The sequence below is a fragment of the Urocampus carinirostris genome, chromosome 3 (genome assembly GCF_059441175.1).
Source record: "Urocampus carinirostris isolate Australia breed hairy pipefish chromosome 3, RoL_Ucar_1.0, whole genome shotgun sequence".
NCBI classification, from domain to species: domain Eukaryota; kingdom Metazoa; phylum Chordata; class Actinopteri; order Syngnathiformes; family Syngnathidae; genus Urocampus; species Urocampus carinirostris.
The window spans coordinates 62,215,786-62,238,827 of record NC_142351.1 but is presented as its reverse complement, the minus strand read 5'-3'; the positions used below and the strand labels follow the sequence as shown (position 1 = coordinate 62,238,827).

Below are 23,042 nucleotides of genomic sequence, written 5' to 3'. Positions count from 1 at the left end.
ACAAGGCACATGAAATTCTAAAATAATAGAGACAAAGGATTGTGGGTGTTAAGTTTTGGGAAGGTGGACCCAAGCGCAGACGCACGAACTGAGTGACAAAAGGGCAAAGTCAATCAACAAAAGCGATCCACACATGGGAGGAAGGGATTAAACGCTAAACATAAAACGAAGTCCAGGAAAAGACAGCTGGCAAAGTTCTGTAAGTCCGGGATCGATTAAAGACTGGTATTAGGGCGTTAAGAAACATACACGCAGGAACGTAAAAAAGGCAAGCAATTATTATAACGGCTTTGCTGTTGGCCGAGTCCTTAAATACCCCTCTACCCAGACACGCAATCTGAGTGACAAAAATATTAAACAAAAAGGGCTCTACCAATTTGAGAGAAGGAGAAAACGATAAACACAAAAAAAAAACGTAATAAGATCCCAAAATTCAGAAAGATTGATCAAAGACAGGTTTCAAGAGCTTAAGAAGCATACACCAGCAAGCAACAATTCAACGGCTTCTGCTGTCGGCACAGTCCTTAAAGACACCCTTTGCTGATCAGAGTCAGTGCGGGTAATGATCAGGTTTGAGGTCCTCCATTCATCTCCCTGTTAGCCCCTCCGGTTGCATGCTGGATTCCAACAGTGCGAGGGAGTTCAGACAATAGCCTATAGGTATGTTTATGATGCCGTAACGCATTTGACGTCCAACCAATAGCAAAGAGGCAAAGTTATCCGACATGCAAAACTGGAAATGGCGTAAGGAGGGCCCAATAAAATCTTTTTTCACATTATAAAGGGAAAAGGTCATAAGGTGGCGACGTTGTATCCGGTGGATTCACCTGAAAACTGCAGTCGAGATCATGTATAGAATAATGGGAAAATAGCCGTGAGGTATTTGGTCACCGTTTCGTCTTATCACATTATTTCCAAAGACCCAGCTGTCCTCCTCACATCAGGTGTTCCTTTTTCATGTTTTCCCCAACTCTCTAACTTTTTTTCCCCCCTTTGATCCCCGCGTGGATGCGCACCAAAGAGCGAACTTGTGGCTTTGACCTTGAGCTCCCTGTAGATGACCTTTAAACTTGCTCCACTGTCTCGTTATTTATCTCTTCTACACAGCCTCACTCCTTTCGTTTCATCTCTCCGGTTTGTTCCCAGCGGAGGCCGAGCAATGGGGAGGAGATTGAAGCGTTGGAGCAAACCGGGAAGACGTGTTGCTGAGATGTTGTCAGGGAATTGACGCACTCGGGGTTCGAAAAATAGAGCAATGAATAGTACGACGGGCAGATGAGCCCTTTTCCTTGGGCCTTTTTTAATTCAGAACAAAAAAGACACACACACTTAATTGGTTCTGGGAGTAGCCTCGTAACCTGAAAACTTGAGATGCATTTTGTGTGCAAATGCGCTAATCAGTTCCAAACCCCGCAAAAGTACAGTATAATATTGTTTTAATAAATCATAAAAGAGCATCAGAACATCAAATAAATACATGTTATAATTAGATTACCTCACAATAAACCAAACAAGAATCATATAATGTAAAGAATAAAGGAAATGACAAAAATATTCATTTACCTTTTTGCCTTGCGTTTAAAGAAAAACTAATTCAATGATGTCGACTTTTGCTGGCTTTTGACAATTCGTCAGAAATGCGCGAGGCAGATGCGATAGCCCGATTTCTCAACACTTTCTGCGTGTGATTCCTTTCCATAAATTCTGAGACTTTGTAGAATTTTGCTAAAATTTATTTAATTTGGGCTGATGGAATAATGGCTATGTCCTCCTCCTCATTATCTTGCTGGAACCCCTCCTTCTCCTCGTCTATGAACACTGAAGTGTGATGGTGACAGAAAGAGCATGCTGGGAGCACGCATACGCACTCGGTTGCCAGGCAGATTTGAAGTCCCTATGTATGTAAGCGGTGAATAGCAGCGCATTCTTTGTTGTATTTTGCATTTAAATAGAGGCAATCTTTGTAGCCAGAGGCAATATTTTCCCGTTCAAGTACTTCGTAACCTGAAACTTTCGTATGGAGAGATATTTTTGAGTAGAGGTGCCACAGTATATTATTTTCTTGTTATTATTTTATCTTATGTTCCTGAATAAATTAAGCAATAACATCCTTAAAATACGCAAAAGTATCTTATCTAGCACTCTATTTTGCTCATTTAAAAAAAAATGTTTCTGTATCGATAAGATGAAAATATTAAGACGAATCAAAATGATGAACCATTTGCTAGATTATAAGATTTTGCTTATTTTAGGTATATTTAAAAAAAAGACTAAAAACCATACATAATACAATGAGCAATATTGTCTGACAATAGGGTATGAATTACTTTCCAGTGTGTAAACATTTGCAATAGGAAAATTTGAACCGCTTAGTACAAATTTTGATTCGCAAGTATTGAAATTTGGAGGATTTCCATTTCAAATGCCACAGGTTGTATCTATCCATATGTAGCGTAAATCCAAGTCACGTGACTACCGTTTCAAATTCCCAGTCTTTCGTTTGATTTTAATTACCCGTTTTCTAATTAATCTTGCCTTTCTCCAGATATCCATTTTCCGCCCGAGCTCCGTTTCCTCTTGTCGGCGGCCTAATTGAAGCACACATCAGCGTAATTGTGTCCCGGCCTCTCGCATCTATGCCGACGTGACTCAAACTCGCGGAGATAGATCACTTTGCTGCTTTTAATTACCGGCAGCCAGCGCCATTGAGATCTGCGTGTTGCAAATAGGCTCGGAAGCTCAGGAACACTTCTAGATAGCCCGATATGAGAGGGTTCAAGCTGACGTGTTTCCTCAATGTTCGCAGTTAATACGTTTGAGATACAGTTTTATTTATATATATATATATATATATATATATATATATATATATATATATATATATATATATATATATATATATATATATATATATATATATATATATATACATATACATACATACATCCATTATCTGCACCGCTTATCCTCAGTAGGGTCGCGGGGCTGCTGGAGCCCATCCCAGATATCTTCGGGCAGTGGGCAGGGGACACCCTGAACTGGTTGCCAGCCAGTCGCAGGGCACACAGAGACAGACGACTCACTCCCTCATTCACACTTAGGGACAATTTGGACCGGCCAATTAAACTGACATGCATGTTTTTGGAATGTGGGAGGAAACCGGAGTGCCCGGAGAAAACCCACGCAAGCATGGGGAGAACATGCAAACTCCACACAGGAAGGCTTGATCCCATGACCTCAGAACTGTGCCGCACATGCGCTAACCACTGTGTTGCCGTGCTGCCTATATACAGGACTGTCTCAGAAAATTAGAATATTGTGATAAAGTTCTTTATTTTCTGTAATGCAATTAAAAAAACAAAAATGTCATACATTCTGGATTCATTACACATCAACTGAACTATTTCAAGCCTTTTATTATTTTAATATTGCTGAATTTGGCTTACAGCTTAAGAAAACTCCATAATCCTATCTCAAAATATTAGAATATCATGAAAAAGTATACAAGTAGGCTATTCAACTAATCACCTGAATCATCTAATTAACTCGAAACACCTTGCGAGGGTTTCCTGAGCCTTAAAAACACTCAGCTTGGTTCAGTAAACTAAATCACAAGTATGGGAAAGACTGCTGATCTGACTGCTGTCCAGAGGACCATCATTGATACCCTCCATCAGGAGGGTAAGACACAAAAAGAAATTTCTCAAAGAGCAGGCTGTTCACAGAGTGCAGTTTCAAAGCATATCCACAAAAAGTAACCAGTAACTGGTGCACTGACCATGGCATCACTGTCCTTGATTGGCCTGCTAATTCCCCTGACCTGAACCCCATCGAGAATTTGTGGGGTATAGTTAAGAAGAAGATGAAAGACACCAGACCTACAAATGCAAATGAGCTGAAGGCCGCTATCGAAGCATCCTGGGCACACCTCAGCAATGCCACAGGCTGATTGCCTCCATGCCACGCCGGATTGATGCAGTAATCCGTGCAAAAGGATTCCCAACCAAGTACTGAGTGCATCAATGGACATTTTCAAATGTTTGATTTAGTTTTGCTGTTATAAAATTATTTTTTTTACTTGGTCTGAGGAAGTATTCTAATATTTTGAGATAGGATTTTTGAGTTTTTTTCAGCTGTAAGCCAAAATCAGCAATATTCATATAGTAAAAGGCTTGAAATAGTTCAGTTGATGTGTAATGAATCCAGAATGTATGACATTTTTGTTTTTTTAATTGCATTACAGAAAATAAAGAACCTTATCACAATATTCTAATTTTCTGAGACAGTCCTGTATATATATATATATATATATATATATATATATATATATATATATATATATATATATATATATATATATATATATATATATATATATATATATATATTATATGTATATCTTTATTTTATTTTTTTCAAATATATTATTATATTTATTATTATTTTTTTTTATCTGTTTTATCGAATAATGTATTCAGAATTTTACTTTTTTTTCAATTATAAGTACAGTGGAACCTCAGTTTTCGAACGCCTCTCAGTTCGGACAAATCGGTGTTCGACCAAAAATTTCAAGAAATTCTTGCTTCGCTGTTCGGTCAAAAAATCGGAGTTCGAACCCCGGTACGCTAGGGTGCGATGCTGAGCGGCGTACGGGTGTTTTAGCCCCTAATTATGCCTCCGCAGAAGGTCGGTGCACGCAGGACAGGTGAAAAGAAAAACAAGTTGTTCGTCCAACTATTGCCTTTAAGACATAATAGCTAAATATGAAAGAGGTTTACGAATTTCCAATCTTGTTAGTGAATACAGCATGGCTAAATCTACTATCAGTAAAGAATAAGGAGGCTGTGAAATAGAGTGATGCGGCTAAGGAAGTTAGCGCTATAAGCAAGCAACTGCCGCAAGTTTTGGAAGAGGTTAAAAAACTTTTGATGATTTTTCTCTTTCAACCGTCCACCACAAAGGTAAGAAATCCTATTCATAATCCTTTTTTTTTTTACTTTTACACGTTCATGTTAGCGTGATCTTCCGTACGAAAGATTACGCTAATGCGAACATAGATTAGCCTGGGTTAGCTTCATGTTTACGTTCAGGCTAAATATTCCGGGTGTTGGAACGGATTAAAATTATTTTACATTACTTTTAACAGGAAAAACGATTTTTCGTGATCGACCAAATCGGTTTTCGAACAGGGTTCTGGAGCGGATTATGGTTGAGAACCGAGGTTCCACTGTATAGTAAAAAAAGTAACCACCGTCGCTGCCAGTGGGGTCAGTCACGACTCCGTCAGCCCCCTACGTCTGCATGCCAGAATAGCTGAGGGATTAGTCCTTAATTTAATTGGATGTGGTCTTAAAAAGGTCATAAACAGTTTCAAATGTGAATGGAAAAAATCCTGGGGAAACGCTTTTTTCACTAAAACGATTCCTTCGGATTGCCCAAAAACAGAAAGTGGTCTGTGAATTGTTTGCATTTTAAGTCGCTTTTAAAGTGAAGTCTTAACTCCGGAAAGTTCCTATTTATCCGTACAACTATTTAATAGTAAATGCAAAAATGGAACCATGTAATGGAAAGGCAATACAGAAGCTCTTCGCCTTGTGAGGTGGTTCACAAAAGTATGTCTTGTGGGTCCTTTTAGTTGCCGCCTGAGGATTCGAGATGGAATTGTGTGTTATAATTGCGCTTCCTGGTTTTGGGGGAAGCGTCTTCACCCAAGCGTGTTGATGTCCGCTCTGCTAATTACAAAAGCAAAGGAACTAGCATGCCGGCCACCGCGTAATGGAACGGAGCTTTATCGAAATCCAGGAGAGTCATCGTACTCTCGCTGCTTTATTTCTAACAACTTTCAAGTGCAATCACGTGTGGCTTACCTATTGCTAGCTAGCTCGAGAAAGGATACATATGCGAATGAGCTACCCTTTGTTCAATTATAGTTTTATTTTTTTCCCTACAAGTACTGGAGCAAATTAACTGCAAAATATATATTTTTTTAATTTATATTCCAGGGGGAAATTGTAATCCTTCGTTTACCCCAGTTAATAGGGACCAGAACCCCCCTGGGATATTCAAGTTTGCCAAACTAGCTTGTCCCACTTGCGCTCTTAGCATTTAACAGACACTTTTTGCACACAGCTCAGCCTACTTGCCGTCATTCAGACATCTTTTTCTACTGTTTCTTTCTCTAGCCAATCATGCAAGCCACTTTGCTGCGGGCTACAGCATCTTTTTACCTCTGTTTCCTTCTCCAGCCACTCACTCACGTTAGCCACTTTTTTGCATGGGATGGCATGCAATGGTCCCCGGGTCTTGTCATTCAGGCATATTTTTTGCAATGTTTCTTTTAGCTCATCTTAGCGACCTGAATCCAGGCCACTACATGTGATGGTCACCGAGTCCCGTCATTAAGGCAACTGTTTCCACCGTTTTATTTTCTAGCCACTCATGTTGGCTAATTGGCTGCAAGCTAATGCTTTTTTACTGGTGGTCATTGTTAGCTACTCCAGCCTTCTGTTTCGCTCACCTTTCACAGTTGCTTATGCAGGCAAACTCTGCTAAGTTATGAGATTCAGGGTCGCTCCGCTCAATTACTTCTATATTTTACCCGCCTTGTTCTCCTGCTAGATGCTGAAGTTAGCCGTTTACACCAGCTCTGACGATACTCCCTTTGGCAGCAGCTCCTCTAACAAAGAGAAAGACCAAGGATACCAACTGACCAGGAAACGTCAAAGAAGACTTGAAGCCAGTGCCCAACCACACCCCGAGTCAATGTATTCACCTGCTGCAGCAAGCAGTCTAGATCACGGATTGGGCTATATAGCCCCGTGAATTGGACTCACAATAAAGATGGATTGTCGCTATCAGACAAAATGGACAACCTTAACGAAACGATAAGGAACGGTATGTAGGTTAGAGGTTGTGTATTGACTTGTTAAGAAAAATGTCCTCTCTGCTTCTCTTTCGATTACAAAGACCCCAGGAAGAAAAATCGGGAAAAAAATGTCGAAAAACATTGCAGAGAAATGATGCTAGTCCCTCATTGTGATCAGGTCAGAGATTGTGCGCCAAGTGAGTGATGATAATGACCTTTTTCGCACCGTGCATTGAATTGAAAGACTAATTCCCTTGGCTCTATCAACTTATCTTTGTGTTTCTTTCTTTAATTGTCTACTCGTCACTTGACAAATGCAAATGGGGGATAAGCTAGAAGTGTGGCCGAGGATCAGCCTGTAAAGCCGACGAATTGGATTTCCCCCCAAGCTGCCGCGAACATAAAAAAAAAAAAATCAGACCTGACTTGTGGCTTTACTGTTGCTTATGCTTCTGCTTATCATTCTGTCTTGACCGGGGGAGAGTTGACCAGTTCTAGACCCTTGGCAGGGTCCTCAAGATTGCACGGGAATTTGCACATCTAGTTACATGTGTTTTGTAGAGAAGGATGATAAAGAATAATTTAATATGTATTCCTAATAAGGGTCACATTTCTTTTTTTTCTGTTTAATTGCAAAGAAAAATGCTTTAATACCAGTGTGGTTCTATTTTCACTATTAAAGACTTGCAAAGAAGATTGCTTACAATGCCAGGTGTGTGTTTTTTTACCATCATGGGGGTTCACTGTTCTCTATTTTGACTATTATTTTGAACACTTGCAAAGAAAGAGGTATAGTGCCAGTGTTGGGTATTTTGACGATATTGAGCGATTGTGCACTGTTTTTCTTTTTGGACTATTGAAGAATTGCTAAGCAGATTGCGGATAATGCCATGGTTGGGTTACTGTTGTTTTATTTTGGTTACCGTACACTTGCAAATACAGCTGCAACAATGAATCGATAAAATTGAACAAAATCATCAAAAATAATGATCAAAAGCGTTGGCAACAAATTTGTTCAGCGATTCGTTATCTCGCACGATTTATGCCTCGCCTAGCACATCACGGAGCCAATGACGTTACACGCAGCGCGAGTTGGCGAGCACAACAAAGCGAGACTGAGTGCGAACAAAGGCTCTATTTTTAAAGGCTACGGTCAATTCGTTTTATGAAACATGAAGGACCCTGAGAAAACAGTTTGACTGAAGTGTGGGAGCACATCAAACTTGACAAAACAAATAGGTGCGTCACTTGCAAGCTTTGCAAAAGTGATATGGCGCGGGAGAACCACAATGGTGAGGCAGCAATCAAAACAAAAACATGGAGTCACTGATGAGTATAAAGGGAGCTCAGTAGAAGTGTAAGTCACTACATTATTTGTCTTTATTCCTATTTGTGTTTTTTAAGAGTGGAAACGTAACCCTTTTCTCTGGTAGATAGCACATGTTCGCGTTTGCTTTTTAGCTGATTAATAACTGCATGTTTGTGTATTTAGATACTTTTTATTTCAATTAAATCATCTTAAGCAGTGGTTAACTTGTGCTTCATGAAAAAACCTCCCCTTCCACACGATGTTGGTCAGATTAAACAGAAAGTTTTTATTTCTGGCAAAGTCCGTGTGGATAAGTGAGGAAACATGACGTTAGTCGATGGTCGTTCGCCTAATGTGCTAGAATTTTCTTGTTAGCGTGTGCGTGTGTGTGAGCGAGATACTTTTTATTTCAGTTAAATGAAAGAATTACATTTTTTAGGGAACAGCAAAAAACTGTATCAACCATTAATCAACAAAAGAGAGCAGCAAATTATTTGCACCAAACACGCAGGAAAAAAATCAGCTGAACAATACGATATTATCATAAACATGTGCCCAAAGTGAGTAGGCTGACATGTTTAATTGCACTTTATAATAAAAGCTCAACTTGCACATAATTGTGTTAATAAGTTAAAGATTAAGCATCAGGTTTCATTTTTTTGGCAAAGTTTGAGTGATTATTGTGTCCTTGTAAATTGTGCCGCAATAATACTCATACTTTGGTTTGAACGATTTTATTGACACTTAACAGCCAATAAACATAACAATATGACGTTTGAACAATTTTTGTCGACATTTTTAACAGCAATTAAACACATTTTTTTTTAAATATTTTTTCATCGTCCTTTTTTTTACATTTTTTGGTTTGAACAAATTTATTGACACTAATAACAGCAAACAAACAATGTGAGGTTTTAACAACCCCTCTCGACAATCTTAACAGCAATCAAGCATATTCACAATTTCGTTATATAACATCCGTCCAGTCCAAAATCTATTGTTTTTTGGGTCTGAACAAATCCACAGACACCAACAGCAGCAAACAAACACGACAATCTCAACATCAAACAAGCATATTCACAATTTTGTTATATTTGACAATATGACGTGACAATATGACGTTTTAACATTTTTTCCTGACATTTTCAACATCAATTAAACAATTTCAGAGTTATTATCTTTTAACAGTAGTTAACCAACGTGTAAAGGGCAATACTATTACTATACGTTCTTATAGAAAACAGCAAACAATGACAGGCTTGATGATGAGAAAGAGACATCATGCATGCCACAGCAAGCAGCTGTCATCACTGAGATCCTCAATGACATGCTCGCATGATCGCATTGCAAAGCAAACTTCTCAAAGAAGGAAGAGTGAGTAAGTGAGTTAGTGAGCAAGGGTGATAGTGGTTACTTTTTTCTTGGTAATGTTAAAAATCATGTTACTAGGTTTCCACATTCCCATTTATTTCTTGTTCCAAAAGCTCATGTCTTTTTAAACAACAAAAATCCCAAAAGTTTTTGCTCATTTTAAAAGAATATCTCATACATTTGCAGGTGTATTCCATTTGTTTATTGTTATTTGACAAATACTTGAAATGTTAATGTTGATACATGGGTTTTCAGATTTGCAAGAATTATTTGTTCCAAAAGCTCATCCCTTAAACAACAAAGAAGCATTTTTTTGCACTTAATAAAAAATATTATTAAGGATAAATGAGGATAAGCGGTACGGCTAATGAGATATTAGATGAGATGAGATCTTTGCAGATGTATAGCATAGATTTGTATGTGTTTTGTTTAATATTGGAGAATATTCGGTTTTGTGCATTATTTTCTTATGTTTCCACAAAATTTCATTATTTGAATAAAAAATGTGTTTTTTTTAATCTGGTTCATTGATTAATCGAAAATATAACTGTCAGATTAATCAATTATTAAAATAATCATGAGTTGCAGACCTACTTGCAAATAATATTGCTTAAAATGGCATGGTCGGGTAGGTTTGACTATATTTTAACTTAAACTGTCCCACACTGAACAAAACATGAAAGGAAGATGATGTAGGACACATACTCATGCATGGACAGAATAACTACATAATGTCCCGACACCAACAACACATACAGAACAAAACATGAAAGGAGGACATCACAAGGGAGTTGTCCTAAACATAGATCAATAACTAGAATAACATGAAGAAAAGCCTATGAAATATAATACAGACACACTAGCCAGCTCTAACTGAACAAAACATCAAAGAGGACAATGTAGGATATTTAGGGACACTTACTACCACTAACTGAACAGATTCTGAAAGGAAGATAATCAAATGTTGATAGAACAATACCAGGAGTGCCATCCGTTAGAACAAGCTGTGTGTTTTTTTAATTCCTTTTTGTTTGTTGTATATCATCAGAGACCTAAAACCAGGTCCAAACCGGACCATTTTTTAGATACTTGTATAATTGACATGCTTATTTTCGTGATACGTCTTTTCAAAAAGTTGAAATATTTGAGGCCATTCAGTGTTGATTCATTTCCATTCTTTAGGGTTGTTGAGTTTTTCTTTATCACATAAACGTTGAAAAGTCTTCAAACGGAATCAAAAGTTGGAGAATCAATTTTTCTGTCAATAGAAGCAAAAGAATGAGGCCTTGAGGCTGTAAAACCAAAATGCTCCTGCTACTAAACATTGCAGCCGAGATGAGCTTTTGCAAAAAAAAAATGCTCTTAAACCTAGAAATCTTTTGCGAACCTATAATAAAGTTTTCGATTTTCTTTTTTATTCGATTTGGATTTACAATGTCAGCTTGGGAATTATTTCCAAATATATTTTGAGGTGATGCATCACATCAGGCAATGTGTATCGATTTTATCGGTGTGCACGCATGGAAAGATTAACCAACCTTTCTGATCTTTTCCCATTGATCGGACTCCAGAGTTCGATTATCCGTTGAGAAAATCATTAAGCGCTTGCATATTTTCCGCCCTGCGCTATATAACGTTTCCTCTGATTAAAATTAAATGATGATTCAAATTGCAGTAACAGCTTTAACGATGCCATTGTCGAAGCCAGGATGTGCAATTCGAACCCTGAACTAAAGTTCACTTACTTACTTCAACTTATGAGATGAATTTGGAGGTAATTTTCTAGAATTTTACGATGAGTATTGGGCTAAAGGTTATTGAAGCAAAAACGGCTAAATATGATGTCAAACTAGATAGGAAAAAAATACCCGATAGTCACTTGATGCCAGGCTTTAATAGTCAATCAGCTGACACCACTTGTTAAAAGGTTCTAAGCACTTTTTTGATTTTTCTATGGAAATAGTTGCACAACTTGGCTGTGTCTCGGCTCTACCTCTTCATACTACAGACGCTGCCCTACTTATGAACGAGATACGTTCCGGACGATCGTTCCTAAGATGAATTTGTTCGTGAGTTGCTTCAGTGCTCTATTTTGTATGTATAAGTCAAGTCAAGTCAAGTCATTTTTATTTGTATAGCCCTAAATCACGAAGAGTCTCAAAGGGCTTCACAGATTGTTACACTATATTACACAAACTATTTTCAACCGACAAGAGGAGTAGGTTATTCGTATGCAATGGAGTAGAAGTGAGTTTTAAGTTTAGATTTAAACATTTCCACTGAGGTTGCAGATCGAATCTCAGGGGGAAGAGCATTCCACAGCACCGGTGCCCGGATGGAGAACGCTCTCGAACCAGCAGAAGACTTCTTTGCTCTCGGGATCATCAGAAGACCAGCACTCTCAGATCGTAGGCTTCGGACCGGGACATAGTGGCAGATCAGATCTGAAAGATAAGAGGGAGCAAGTCCATGTATGATTTTGTACAATACTAAGAGAACTTTGAAGTCACATCTTTGGCTAACTGGGAGCCAATGCAGGTTAGCCATAATCGGTGTTATGTGATCGTACTTTTTTGTCCTAGTTAAAAGCCTCGCTGCGGCATTTTGTACTAGCTGAAGAGACTTGATTCTGGACTTCGGGAGACCGGAGAGTAGTGCATTGCAGTAATCGAGACGGGAGGTAACAAATGCATGAATTATTGTTTCCGCATCAGACTGAGACAGTATTGAACGGATTTTAGCAATGTTGCGAAGATGGAAGAAGGCAGTTCTAGTAATTTGCTTTACATGCATCTCAAAGGATAGATCAGGGTCAAATATGACACCTAAATTTTTAACTGAGTCACTCTGTGTGATGTGACATTTGTCAATGTTCACAGCAGTTTTTGCGAATAAGTCCCGGCATTTAGAAGGACCAATGACTAACATTTCGGTCTTTTCAGAGTTAAGACGCAAGAAATTGAGTGACATCCACTCTTTTATCTCAGTGAGACAGGCCTCCAAATTTCCACAGTTTAGTGTGGAAGATTCCTCCAACGGAAGATATAGTTGAGTGTCGTCTGCGTAGCAGTGGAAGCTGATATTGTACTTGCGAATAATATCACCTAATGGAAGCATGTAAATGTTGAAAAGTAGGGGGCCGAGCACTGAACCCTGCGGAACACCGCAGGTAACATTAAAGGGCTCAGATGTCGTTTCACCATATTTAACACAGTGCGTCCTATCTGAGAGGTAAGATTTGAACCACGAGAGGACGGCTCCTGAGAGACCAATCCATTTTTCCAACCGTTCTAGTAGGATATTGTGGCGCACTGTGTCAAAAGCAGCACTAAGATCCAGCAGCAGCAAAAGTGATGAAGCGCCAGAATCCATTGACATTAGGAGATCATTTGTTACCTTGATCAGAGCTGTCTCAGTAGAGTGGTTAGCCCTGAATCCTGATTGCATGGATTCAAAAAGGTTATTCTCCGATATGAAAGCATTCAGCTGCTGTGCCACTACTCTTTCGAGTACTTTAGAGAGGAAAGGTAGGTTTGACACAGGTCTGTAATTACTTAATATTTCTGGATCAAGGTTGGGTCGTTTCAGTGTGGGTTTAATAACGGCGGACTTAAAAGCTGCTGGAACTACACCTGAGGAGAGTGATGTATTTATAATATTTAGAACTGAAGGCCCAAGGACGCTAAAAAGACTTTTAATAAGTGAACCTGGGAGAGGGTCGAACTGGCAAGTTGTCGGTTTGGCCGCATTCACCACTTGTTTGAGATCATCAAGTGACAGTTCACTAAAACCGGCCATTTTCCCAGGGCAGCCACCCTGTCGTGCATCTGTAAATTTCAGTCCTTTAATACGTGTGGTACTAACAATATCTTTTGCAATTTCTTCCTGTATGCATTGAATCTTCTTAGTGAAGAAGACCATTAAGTCCTGAGCAGAGTGTGTCGAACTGTCTGCGATAGCCTGTTGCCTTGTAAGCGATGCTACAGTGTCAAAAAGGGCTTTGGGGTTGTTCTTTTGAGACGCAATCACCTTCGAAAGGTAGGCCGATTTTGCAGAGGCAAGGGCCGCTTTATACTTTAACAAGCTGTCACACCAGGTTTGATGGAAAACCTCAAGCTTGGTAGCGCGCCATTTTCTCTCCCATTTCCTGCATTCTTTTTTAAGGGCTCTAGTATCATCAGTAAACCAAGGTGTGCGTCTTTTAGGACGTGATTTTAGTTTTATGGGCGCTATTGAATCCAGCACACTAGTCAGGGTGGTATTAAACTCATTCATGAGTGAGTCAATCGAGCCATTGTATTTAGGAAAGGACGCAACTGCTCCAGGAAGGAGTTCAAAGAGCTCAGAAACTGTGCCAGTGCTTATATTGCGTCCGCTAAATCCCTCAGCTTTATTAAGTCTACATTTAGTTAGCACCTCAAATGTCACTAAATAATGATCAGAGATAACAGTAGTACACGGTAGAACCATAATGTTTGAGGTTAAAACTCCTCGAGTCAGAATCAAGTCTAGCGTGTTCCCATTTTTATGGGTTGGCAAGTCAACCAGTTGAGTAGAACCAAATGCATCAATTAGAGAACTAAACGCAATAGTAAGTGAACTGTGTGGGGAGTTCATATGAATGTTAAAGTCTCCCATAATTATAATTTTGTCTGCATAGGTTACTAGTTCAGACAAAAGTTCAGCAAATTCGTCTAAGAAAGTTGTGTATGGCCCAGGTGCACGATAGATAGTTATTACATCAATTGACAATTGAGGGGACCGCATCACAAGAGCCTCAAACGTTTTGTAATTATTAGAGGTACGTGTATTAAATTTGAGCGATTTTTCAGAGATTAGCGCAACACCACCACCTCTTTTCAGCGTGCGTGCTATATGACTACTCTCGTAGTCTGGGGGAGAGGCATAATTTAGCGCTAAGTGCTCATCCGGGCGTAACCACGTTTCACAAAGACCCATACAGTTAAGTTTATAATCACGAATAATGTTATCAACAAGTAAAGCTTTTGGAGCAAGCGATCTAATATTTAACAGACCAAATTTCAGCTTTGCTGAATCATTTGACTTAGCTGAACTCTTTGTAGTCTTTGTCGAGATCTTCAAAAGCTCCCGGCGTTGTGGCCGCTCGTGAGCGCTGAGTTTAAAGCGTCGGTTGTCCGGCGAGGAATGAATGGTGGAATTAGTTACATCCTCGCGTGTATAAGGTTTATATAAGTACAGGACTGTCTCAGAAAATTGGAATATTGTGATAAAGTTCTTTATTTTCTGTAATGCAATTCAAAAAACAAAAATGTCATACATTCTGGATTCATTACACATCAATTGAACTATTTCAAGCCTTTTATTATTTTAATATTGCTGAATTTGGCTTACAGCTTAAGAAAACTCAAAAATCCTATCTCAAAATATTAGAATATCATGAAAAAGTATACAATTAGGCTATTCAACTAATCACCTGAATCATCTAATTAACTCGAAACACCTTGCGAGGGTTTCCTGAGCCTTAAAAACACTCAGCTTGGTTCAGTAAACTAAATCACAAGTATGGGGAAGACTGCTGATCTGACTGCTGTCCAGAGGACCATCATTGATACCCTCCATCAGGAGGGTAAGACACAAAAAGAAATTTCTCAAAGAGCAGGCTGTTCACAGAGTGCAGTTTCAAAGCATATCCACAAAAAGTCTGTTGGAAGGGAAAAATGTGGCCGGAAACGCTGCACAACCAAGAGAGATGACCGCAGCCTTAACAAAATTGTGAAGAAGAGCTGCTTCCAGAATTTGGGGGAGCTTCAAAGACAGTGGGCTGAAGCTGGAGTCCAGGTATCAAAAGCCACAGTTCACAGACGTGTCCGGGAAATGGGCTACAATAGCCGTATTCCCATGGTCAAGCCACTTCTGAACTCAAGACAACGGAAGAAGCGTCTGACTTGGGCTTTGGAAAAGAAGCACTGGACAGTTGCAGAGTGGTCCAAAGTCCTCTTTTCAGACGAAAGCAAGTTTTGCAATTCATTTGGAAGTCAAGGCGCCAGAGTCTGGAGAAAGGCTGGAGAAGAGCAAAATCCAAGTTGCTTGAAATCCAGTGTGAAGTTCCCACAGTCAGCAATGGTTTGGGGAGCCATGTCAGCTGCTGGTGTTGGTCCACTGTGTTTCATCAAGTCCAGAGTAAATGCAACTGTGTACCAAGAGATTTTAGAGCACTACATGCTTCCATCTGCTGAAAAGCTCTATGGAGATGAGTATTTCATTTTCCAGCATGATCTGGCACCTGCCCACAGTGCCAAAACCACCAGTAACTGGTGCACTGACCATGGCATCACTGTCCTTGATTGGCCTGCTAATTCCCCTGACCTGAACCCCATCGAGAATTTGTGGGGTATAGTTAAGAAGAAGATGAAAGACACCAGACCTACAAATGCAAATGAGCTGAAGGCCGCTATCGAAGCATCCTGGGCATCAATAACACCTCAGCAATGCCACAGGCTGATTGCCTCCATGCCACGTCGGATTGATGCAGTAATCCGTGCAAAAGGATTCCCAACCAAGTACTGAGTGCATCAATGGACATTTTCAAATGTTTGATTTAGTTTTGCTGTTATAAAATTATTTTTTTTACTTGGTCTGAGGAAGTATTCTAATATTTTGAGATAGGATTTTTGAGTTTTTTTCAGCTGTAAGCCAAAATCAGCAATATTCAAATAATAAAAGGATTGAAATAGTTCAGTTGATGTGTAATGAATCCAGAATGTATGACATTTTTGTTTTTTTAATTGCATTACAGAAAATAAAGAACTTTATCACAATATTCTAATTTTCTGAGACAGTCCTGTATGTTTAAGCCTTGTATAAGTAACCTGTATTGTTTTTTACTAAAAGATAACATTTAATAAAATATGCTCTATGAAGATAAATAGGTAAGTTTAACTTACTTTTTGGAAAATGAGTTTCAAGAGTTAGGCGACTTTCACCTCCGTGGTAAAAAGTGCCCAAAAAAAAAGCAATCTAACCATTTCCTCAACTGCATCAAGCTTTCTTGTTCCACTTTAATTTCAAAAGAAACGGCTGGCCTCTTCTTTCCACTTTACACCAACCATATTAAATGGATGCATGAGAGATTAAACAATAAAAATGTGAAGTTTCTTTGCGCGCTGAAAATACAGTATAGTATGTTTACACACAAACTAGGAAAAGGAAGCCGTATTTCTTCTTCGGGGCGGATGCTGGATGAGCACTCACAGCGCCACATGCCAGTAGCTGCGGAAAGAAGCACCACGGTACTGCCCTGTACTCGGAAAAAGGTGCACAATACAAAATTTAACTTACAGAAATGTCCAAGTATTTTTCAAAATCCCGAAAAAAAAATGTTTGTATCCACCGTTTTTCGTAACTCGAATGTCCGTAAGTAGGGGAGCGTCTGTATAAAAAAGACCCAGTAATTATTCACTTGCTGTAATATTAATTCAGTTGATCCTACTTGTTAGAAAGATTCTTAGCATTTAATATTTTTTGATTTTCTAAAGAAGAGGGGTTACCAACCTTTTTCAAGCTGAGAGCCACCGCTTTATGTTATGAATTAGTGTAGAGGGCACCCAGTTTGATATGCATTTCTAAAATAACAAATTATATCATTAATATATTGTTACTATGTTATTACCAGGTTAATTATTGGAAGAAGGGTTAACCACTGAATACAATCCTTAATAGAAAATTAAAAAGATCCAGCACTGGTGAGCTATTTTTAGAACAAGTCCACTTAGTACCAGGGTGCCTTTGAGCACCTCGTTGGAGACCCCGTTTATAGAAGTTGTTGCTCAATTCGGTTATGTCTCTTCTCTACCTCTAAAATAAAATATTTGATAATTCCTTATTGTACGCTAAGCTATAATACTCAAACAGTCAAGAGAAATATTTTAAGAATGTTTGCTCCTACTTTTAATTATATTTTAATTTTGTATACTGTATTTATAGTAGCAATGCTTGGTCATGTGCTCGAGGAACATCTTAGCCATAGTCAGTTGCTGTAGTAACTGTCTTTTTTCTTTATTTTCTTTTTCTGACTTTTTCATCTTCTTTTGGTCGCACTGTATATGATTGTGTGTTAAGCCCATTTAAATAAGATATACAGCTCGTTGATTAAGCTACCCAATAAAATCCCTAAACGAGTTTCCTAATCACCACACAATTTGTTGCTTTTTCTGTACAAGACATACACAAACATACACTAATGTAGTGTTCATATATTAATGTTTTATACTTCAGCAGCAAATCATGGCTGCCATTAGTTTGCGTCAAGTGTGACGCAATGAGAGACATCCATGGCCGTAATCGACCATATGTTACCTTTTTTAAAATTATTTGCTACTGGCTAAGGCATGTGTACCATCAAAATTGGAGACATTGTATATTTAGAAGTGAAGTATTTTCATAACTATAATCATAACTACTTTCTGCAATATTAATATGTCAGTGTTATGGTGCTTGTAACAATATCTTGTCATTATAGTTATTACTGACGAACAAAGTAAGTATTGGTCATTGATTGCTAAGAGAAAGCTTTAGTCTCTTTAACACTACTTTTTGGAAATATAGAATAGAATAAAATAGAATATGCCTTTCTTGTCATTGTTACAACATGGGATATGCTGTGACAATGAAATTGGACGACTCCAGTCCACATTTACAGTGAGGATAAGGATACAAAGACACAAAGGAACAAATAACTAACTGACTTTATTTTCCTCCGGGGGGGGGGTGTCATATATGTAAGCTTTATAATGTTATTATCCCTAATGATTGTTTTTAAACTGTCACCATTGTTTATAATTTTATTTTACAGATTGTTTAACATCATTAACACTTTCAAATCATGCATTCTTTTTTTTTTTAATATATCATGCGTGTATTGGTTTCTGTCACCAGAAGAATGATTTCAGCGGTTGCGCTAGGAAGAAACAATTATCCCAAAACGAATGGCACAATCTCAGCATTTGCTTCATGCCACCGCCTCCCTTTTTAAACGTACGCAAATCTTTATCTCATAGAACGGCTCGTAGACGTTATCAATGGCGACAGGCCAGCTTGTCTAAATGAGGCCGGCAAATTGAGTGTAGCGTTAGGAGAGAAGAGCTTCTATAAAGCAATCGGACAGCATCCTATTATAGACGGCTGGCAGATGAATATGATTAGCTTTTCTTTCCTCGTAATAGGAAGATCTGGCGACGAAGGGAGGAGATTCAATGCGATGTCGCAAGCTTGTTATTGCCTAATTTGGCTCTATCAAAGTCTTTCTGTCGCGTAGCTCGCCGTTATCCTCTCCGTGGCGAGGACTGTCACACAATATTGTTTTTGTCATTGGAATAAAATTGTTTCTGCAAAGATACGTCATTCCTTAACTCATTCAATGCCAGGCGTTTCTCTTAAATGGGAAGAGCCAGCCAAAATTCCAGGGTTTGTAAGGTTGCTTGAAATCCTTACAAAATGCTTGTTTTTCAATGTTGGGTTTTCAAGGTTTGACAAGTGCTTGTAAATGCTTGAAGTTGTTGCCATGTTTCTCAGCAGTCTGATTAGATAGACCACGCATTAAATTAAGAAAAAATAAAACAAGTCTGCTTAAAAATGACGCTGACACCGCTGTCTAGTGGCTTCTCTTTGCCATTGCATTTCTTCTTGCCTTGTGATTAATAGCAGATGGCATTATATTTGTATGGTGTTGTAGTGGGAAGCATCATCGCCTCCGATTGGTGCATAAGGAGTGTTGCATCAGACCAAGATGCCAGGAGGCTACGTCTCATTGAAAATCTCGTATGTAAATCGCGGCTATAGACCCCTTTCTGTCTTTATAAACAAATGTCACGTCGCTAAGCTGCGCGCGCATTGTTGACAGAAAAAGATCGTAGACAGTAACATCTTAAATAAGCACAAAGTATGTGCAAGCAGCAAGATTTATTAGACTTTACTTTAGTGTCCAAAGTCAACAAAAAAAGCTAAACATAGATTGTGCAAGCAACTTTTTGGAGCTTTTGTGTGTGACCTTTCGCCTTATATACAACACCGGTCTATATCGCGTAAGTAACTAAAAAAAAACAAAAAAACTTTTTATGCCAGTTAAATGGATGAAAAAAGTTTCCTTGCCTTTCACCATCATTAAATACATCGTTAGTGTTGGTGGTATTGATAATAATATGAATAATAAGAATAATAACAAAAAAAAATGAATAATTGTTATTGTTAACGATATAATAGTCATTGAGTTCTTCTTCGAATGGTACTGGAAAAATTAGAAAATTGACTTTAGTAGCTATATAGCCATAGGACATATCAAAATGAAGCTTCAACCCTCATCATTCATTCGGAAAAATAAGTATGTTGTATGTGTATAAAAATACTCATTTCCAAGAAAACTTCAGAGAAACACGGCTATTTGTGAGGATGCATTTCAACCGACACTTTCTCTTTGGTGCTTTTTTTTCCATGTTTGGCACATTCAATATCTAAACCAGACCTAGGCATTCCGGTCTCTGAGGGCCGCAAGTCCTGTATGATTTTGGAGGTTTATCTTCTTCTAGCTGGCAGGTGCTTGGAATCACTTGTGTTGGAGCATAGGAACCTCAAAAATCAGGTAGGACATGCGGCCCTTGACAACTGGAATGCCCAGGTCTGATTTATACGATGCTTTCCATAAAAACATGGGCACATTTCTTGCAAAATAACCTTCATGAACAATGCATGAAATGATTACGCGATTTCGGTCACCATGACGATCGCGTTCCCTCAGGCTACTGCTTTCCTGGGGAGGTGCACAAAATGTCATCTGTCCCCGACCAGACAATGACAATGGTACTTCTCGTATTTTTTGAAAGGAATAAGTTCTGTTACTGTTACTATTTGTCCATATCTCGCAACTCTCATTACACTGCGTCTACTCGCCGTAAGGGGTCACTTACACTCGTTCACCGGATACAAGAAGCAACACAAGGAAGATGGAGCTCCCTCAATGTGTGGACAAAGCTCTGATCAAAGCCACTCATGCCACCTAATGGTGATTTATCATACTGAAATAATGTCCAGAGGCTTGTTACTGTACTTACGGATGAGCAGCGGCAAACCCTTTATAATATCTCATCTCATCTCATCTCATTAGCCGTACCGCTTATCCTCATTAGGGTCGCGGGGGGGCTGGAGCCCATCCCAGCCATCTCCGGGCAGTGGGCAGGGGACACCCTGAACTTGTTGCCAGCCAATCGCAGGGCCCTTTATAATATATATTTTTTTAATAAAATAAGCAAAACATATTTTTACGTGTTGGTACTCAGGGACAATACTTTTATGCATTTATACTTTATGGCTTTGAATGAGTTAAGGAATATTTATAGTCTGGTGGAGCTTTTACAGTATGCAGTATGATCAGTCTTCAACTGCTCATATTGCTCCTCAATTTAAATAAAAGATACACTTTTAGTTTGCTAATATTAATTACAACAGTCTAAATTTATTGTGTGCAAATCACAATGATTAATGACTGTTTTATGTTTTCTAACTTTCGATCGATAAAATGGAGTAAAACAAGAAAAGCAAAAAAAAACATTTTTTGTATCAACTGATACAGTCTGTAATTCGGCAATATTAGGGGATATAAGGGGAAAAATAATGTGGGCATATCTGTATTTTGGGGCATTTAGAAATATACGTTTTTGCATTTAATGCACATTCCATTCAGACAAAAAAAATAAAAAATGAGAAAAAAATGGAAAGAGGTATTTTTAGAATAGCAGCTATAATATAAATTTATGAATTAACAAACATACATACCTTTAGAAGTACATGTTTTATTTATTTACTTCTCGTCTATTGAAAAAAACATTTATTCAAACTGGTTTTGAAACACTCATCGTTAAGCAATCAATTATGTACATTTTTAAAGCACTAAATTTGATCATATGCATTTAAAAACTCAAAATCATATATTGCTTACTCAGAAGGGTTTGTTTTTTCCCATTAAAATTAATAAAAATATCCTGGAATAAAATAAATACATGGTAAAAATAGTAGGGAAAAATGTTGCTGGCCATTTGAATGTTGGGGATTCAGCGGACAAGAGGTTCGCCAAATACATCTCGTTTTAAAGCACATTTGATAAAATGCTACTTTGCTAGCACAGAAGGGTTTTTTCCATCAAATTGAATGAGAATCTTAAGGATACAATACTCACATGATGAAAATTTGAAGTAAAGAAAAATGTTGCTGGCCATTTTAATGTTAGGGACACTGGGGACAAGAGTGGCATAAAATCAAAACATTTTCATTAGTAGTACTTTTTTACTGGTTTGCACATATTATCATGAACTGTTTAACATTTTTGTTTGTTTGGCCCAATCAAAAAGCCTGACGGGCCACATGTGGCCTGCAGGCCAAAATTTTCCGACCCCTGAGCTAAAGTTAGCTTTGACCAACTTTCCTTTCAACTGCTCTGGGTGTATCCAGCTTTCTGTGTTGCAGAGATTTTAAACATTTTTCATGTCCTGCTGCTGACTGATACAGAAAATATGGAAGAAGGCGTCACAATTTTGCCAAATGTGTCCTTCAGGCTTCTGTAGTTTGTATTCTTCCAATGCACAATCTAAGCTACAACAACCTTTATTGGTGAATTACTACACATTGTCACTTTACAACTGTTGAATAGCCTTTAAAAAAAATTGCATATGCATCACCTGAGACTCTTAAGACTCCTCGCTGTTAAAGTTATTATTCAAATATAACCAACTTCAAGGTTGCAAGTCAGTTATGGACCAAGTACGAGAACCAACAAATTCTGCTTGTAATTTCAAAATCCGTCTCAAACTTTTGTCGTCTTCTGTATCGCTCTCTTGTAGGTATGGAGACATGGTCCCTAAAACCATCGCAGGGAAGATCTTCGGTTCTATTTGCTCTTTGAGCGGTGTTCTGGTAATAGCCCTACCGGTTCCCGTCATCGTATCCAACTTCAGCCGCATCTACCACCAGAACCAAAGAGCCGACAAACGGCGGGCGCAGAAGGTACAGGTGAATACCGCTTTTTTAGACTTGGACTTGTTCTGAGGTGATCCAGACAGGAAGACCCCGAAAGGTTTGGGGTTTTGTTTGTTTGTACGATGCAATGGTGTCTCATCGTTTATTGTCTGCAGTTGTTTCCACAGTGACAAAGTCATAAATCAAGCTTGCTATTCATTTTGCAAACTGCTAATGTCCTCTAGCTTAGCCTAGCTTACTTTGGAACATAGTTAGGCTTGACCCTGGACTGATTTTAAGTGTTAGAGGGAGTCAATACTGACATTAACTCAATTCATAGGACAAAAAATAAAATTTTAAAAACAAATATTAGGGATTCACAATAGTTATCAAACTGGTAACGGCCAAATATGATGTCACAATCATCGATAAAAAGATAACCGGTAATTACTCACTTGTGACTCAATATAATATTTATTTAGCCAACATTACTTGTTAATTCATTCTAAACATTTG

General features: G+C 38.4%; 1 protein-coding gene across 1 annotated transcript in view; it reads left to right on the top strand.

Annotated features, from left to right (window-relative positions):
* The window catches only part of kcnd3 (potassium voltage-gated channel, Shal-related subfamily, member 3), a 166,858-nt gene that overhangs the window by 131,191 nt on the left and 12,625 nt on the right, over positions 1-23,042 (top strand). The window contains exon 3 of the mRNA XM_088332896.1: positions 22,412-22,580. Coding sequence (XP_088189022.1) covers positions 22,412-22,580 — 169 coding nt within the window. The remainder of the gene's footprint in view (positions 1-22,411; positions 22,581-23,042) is intronic.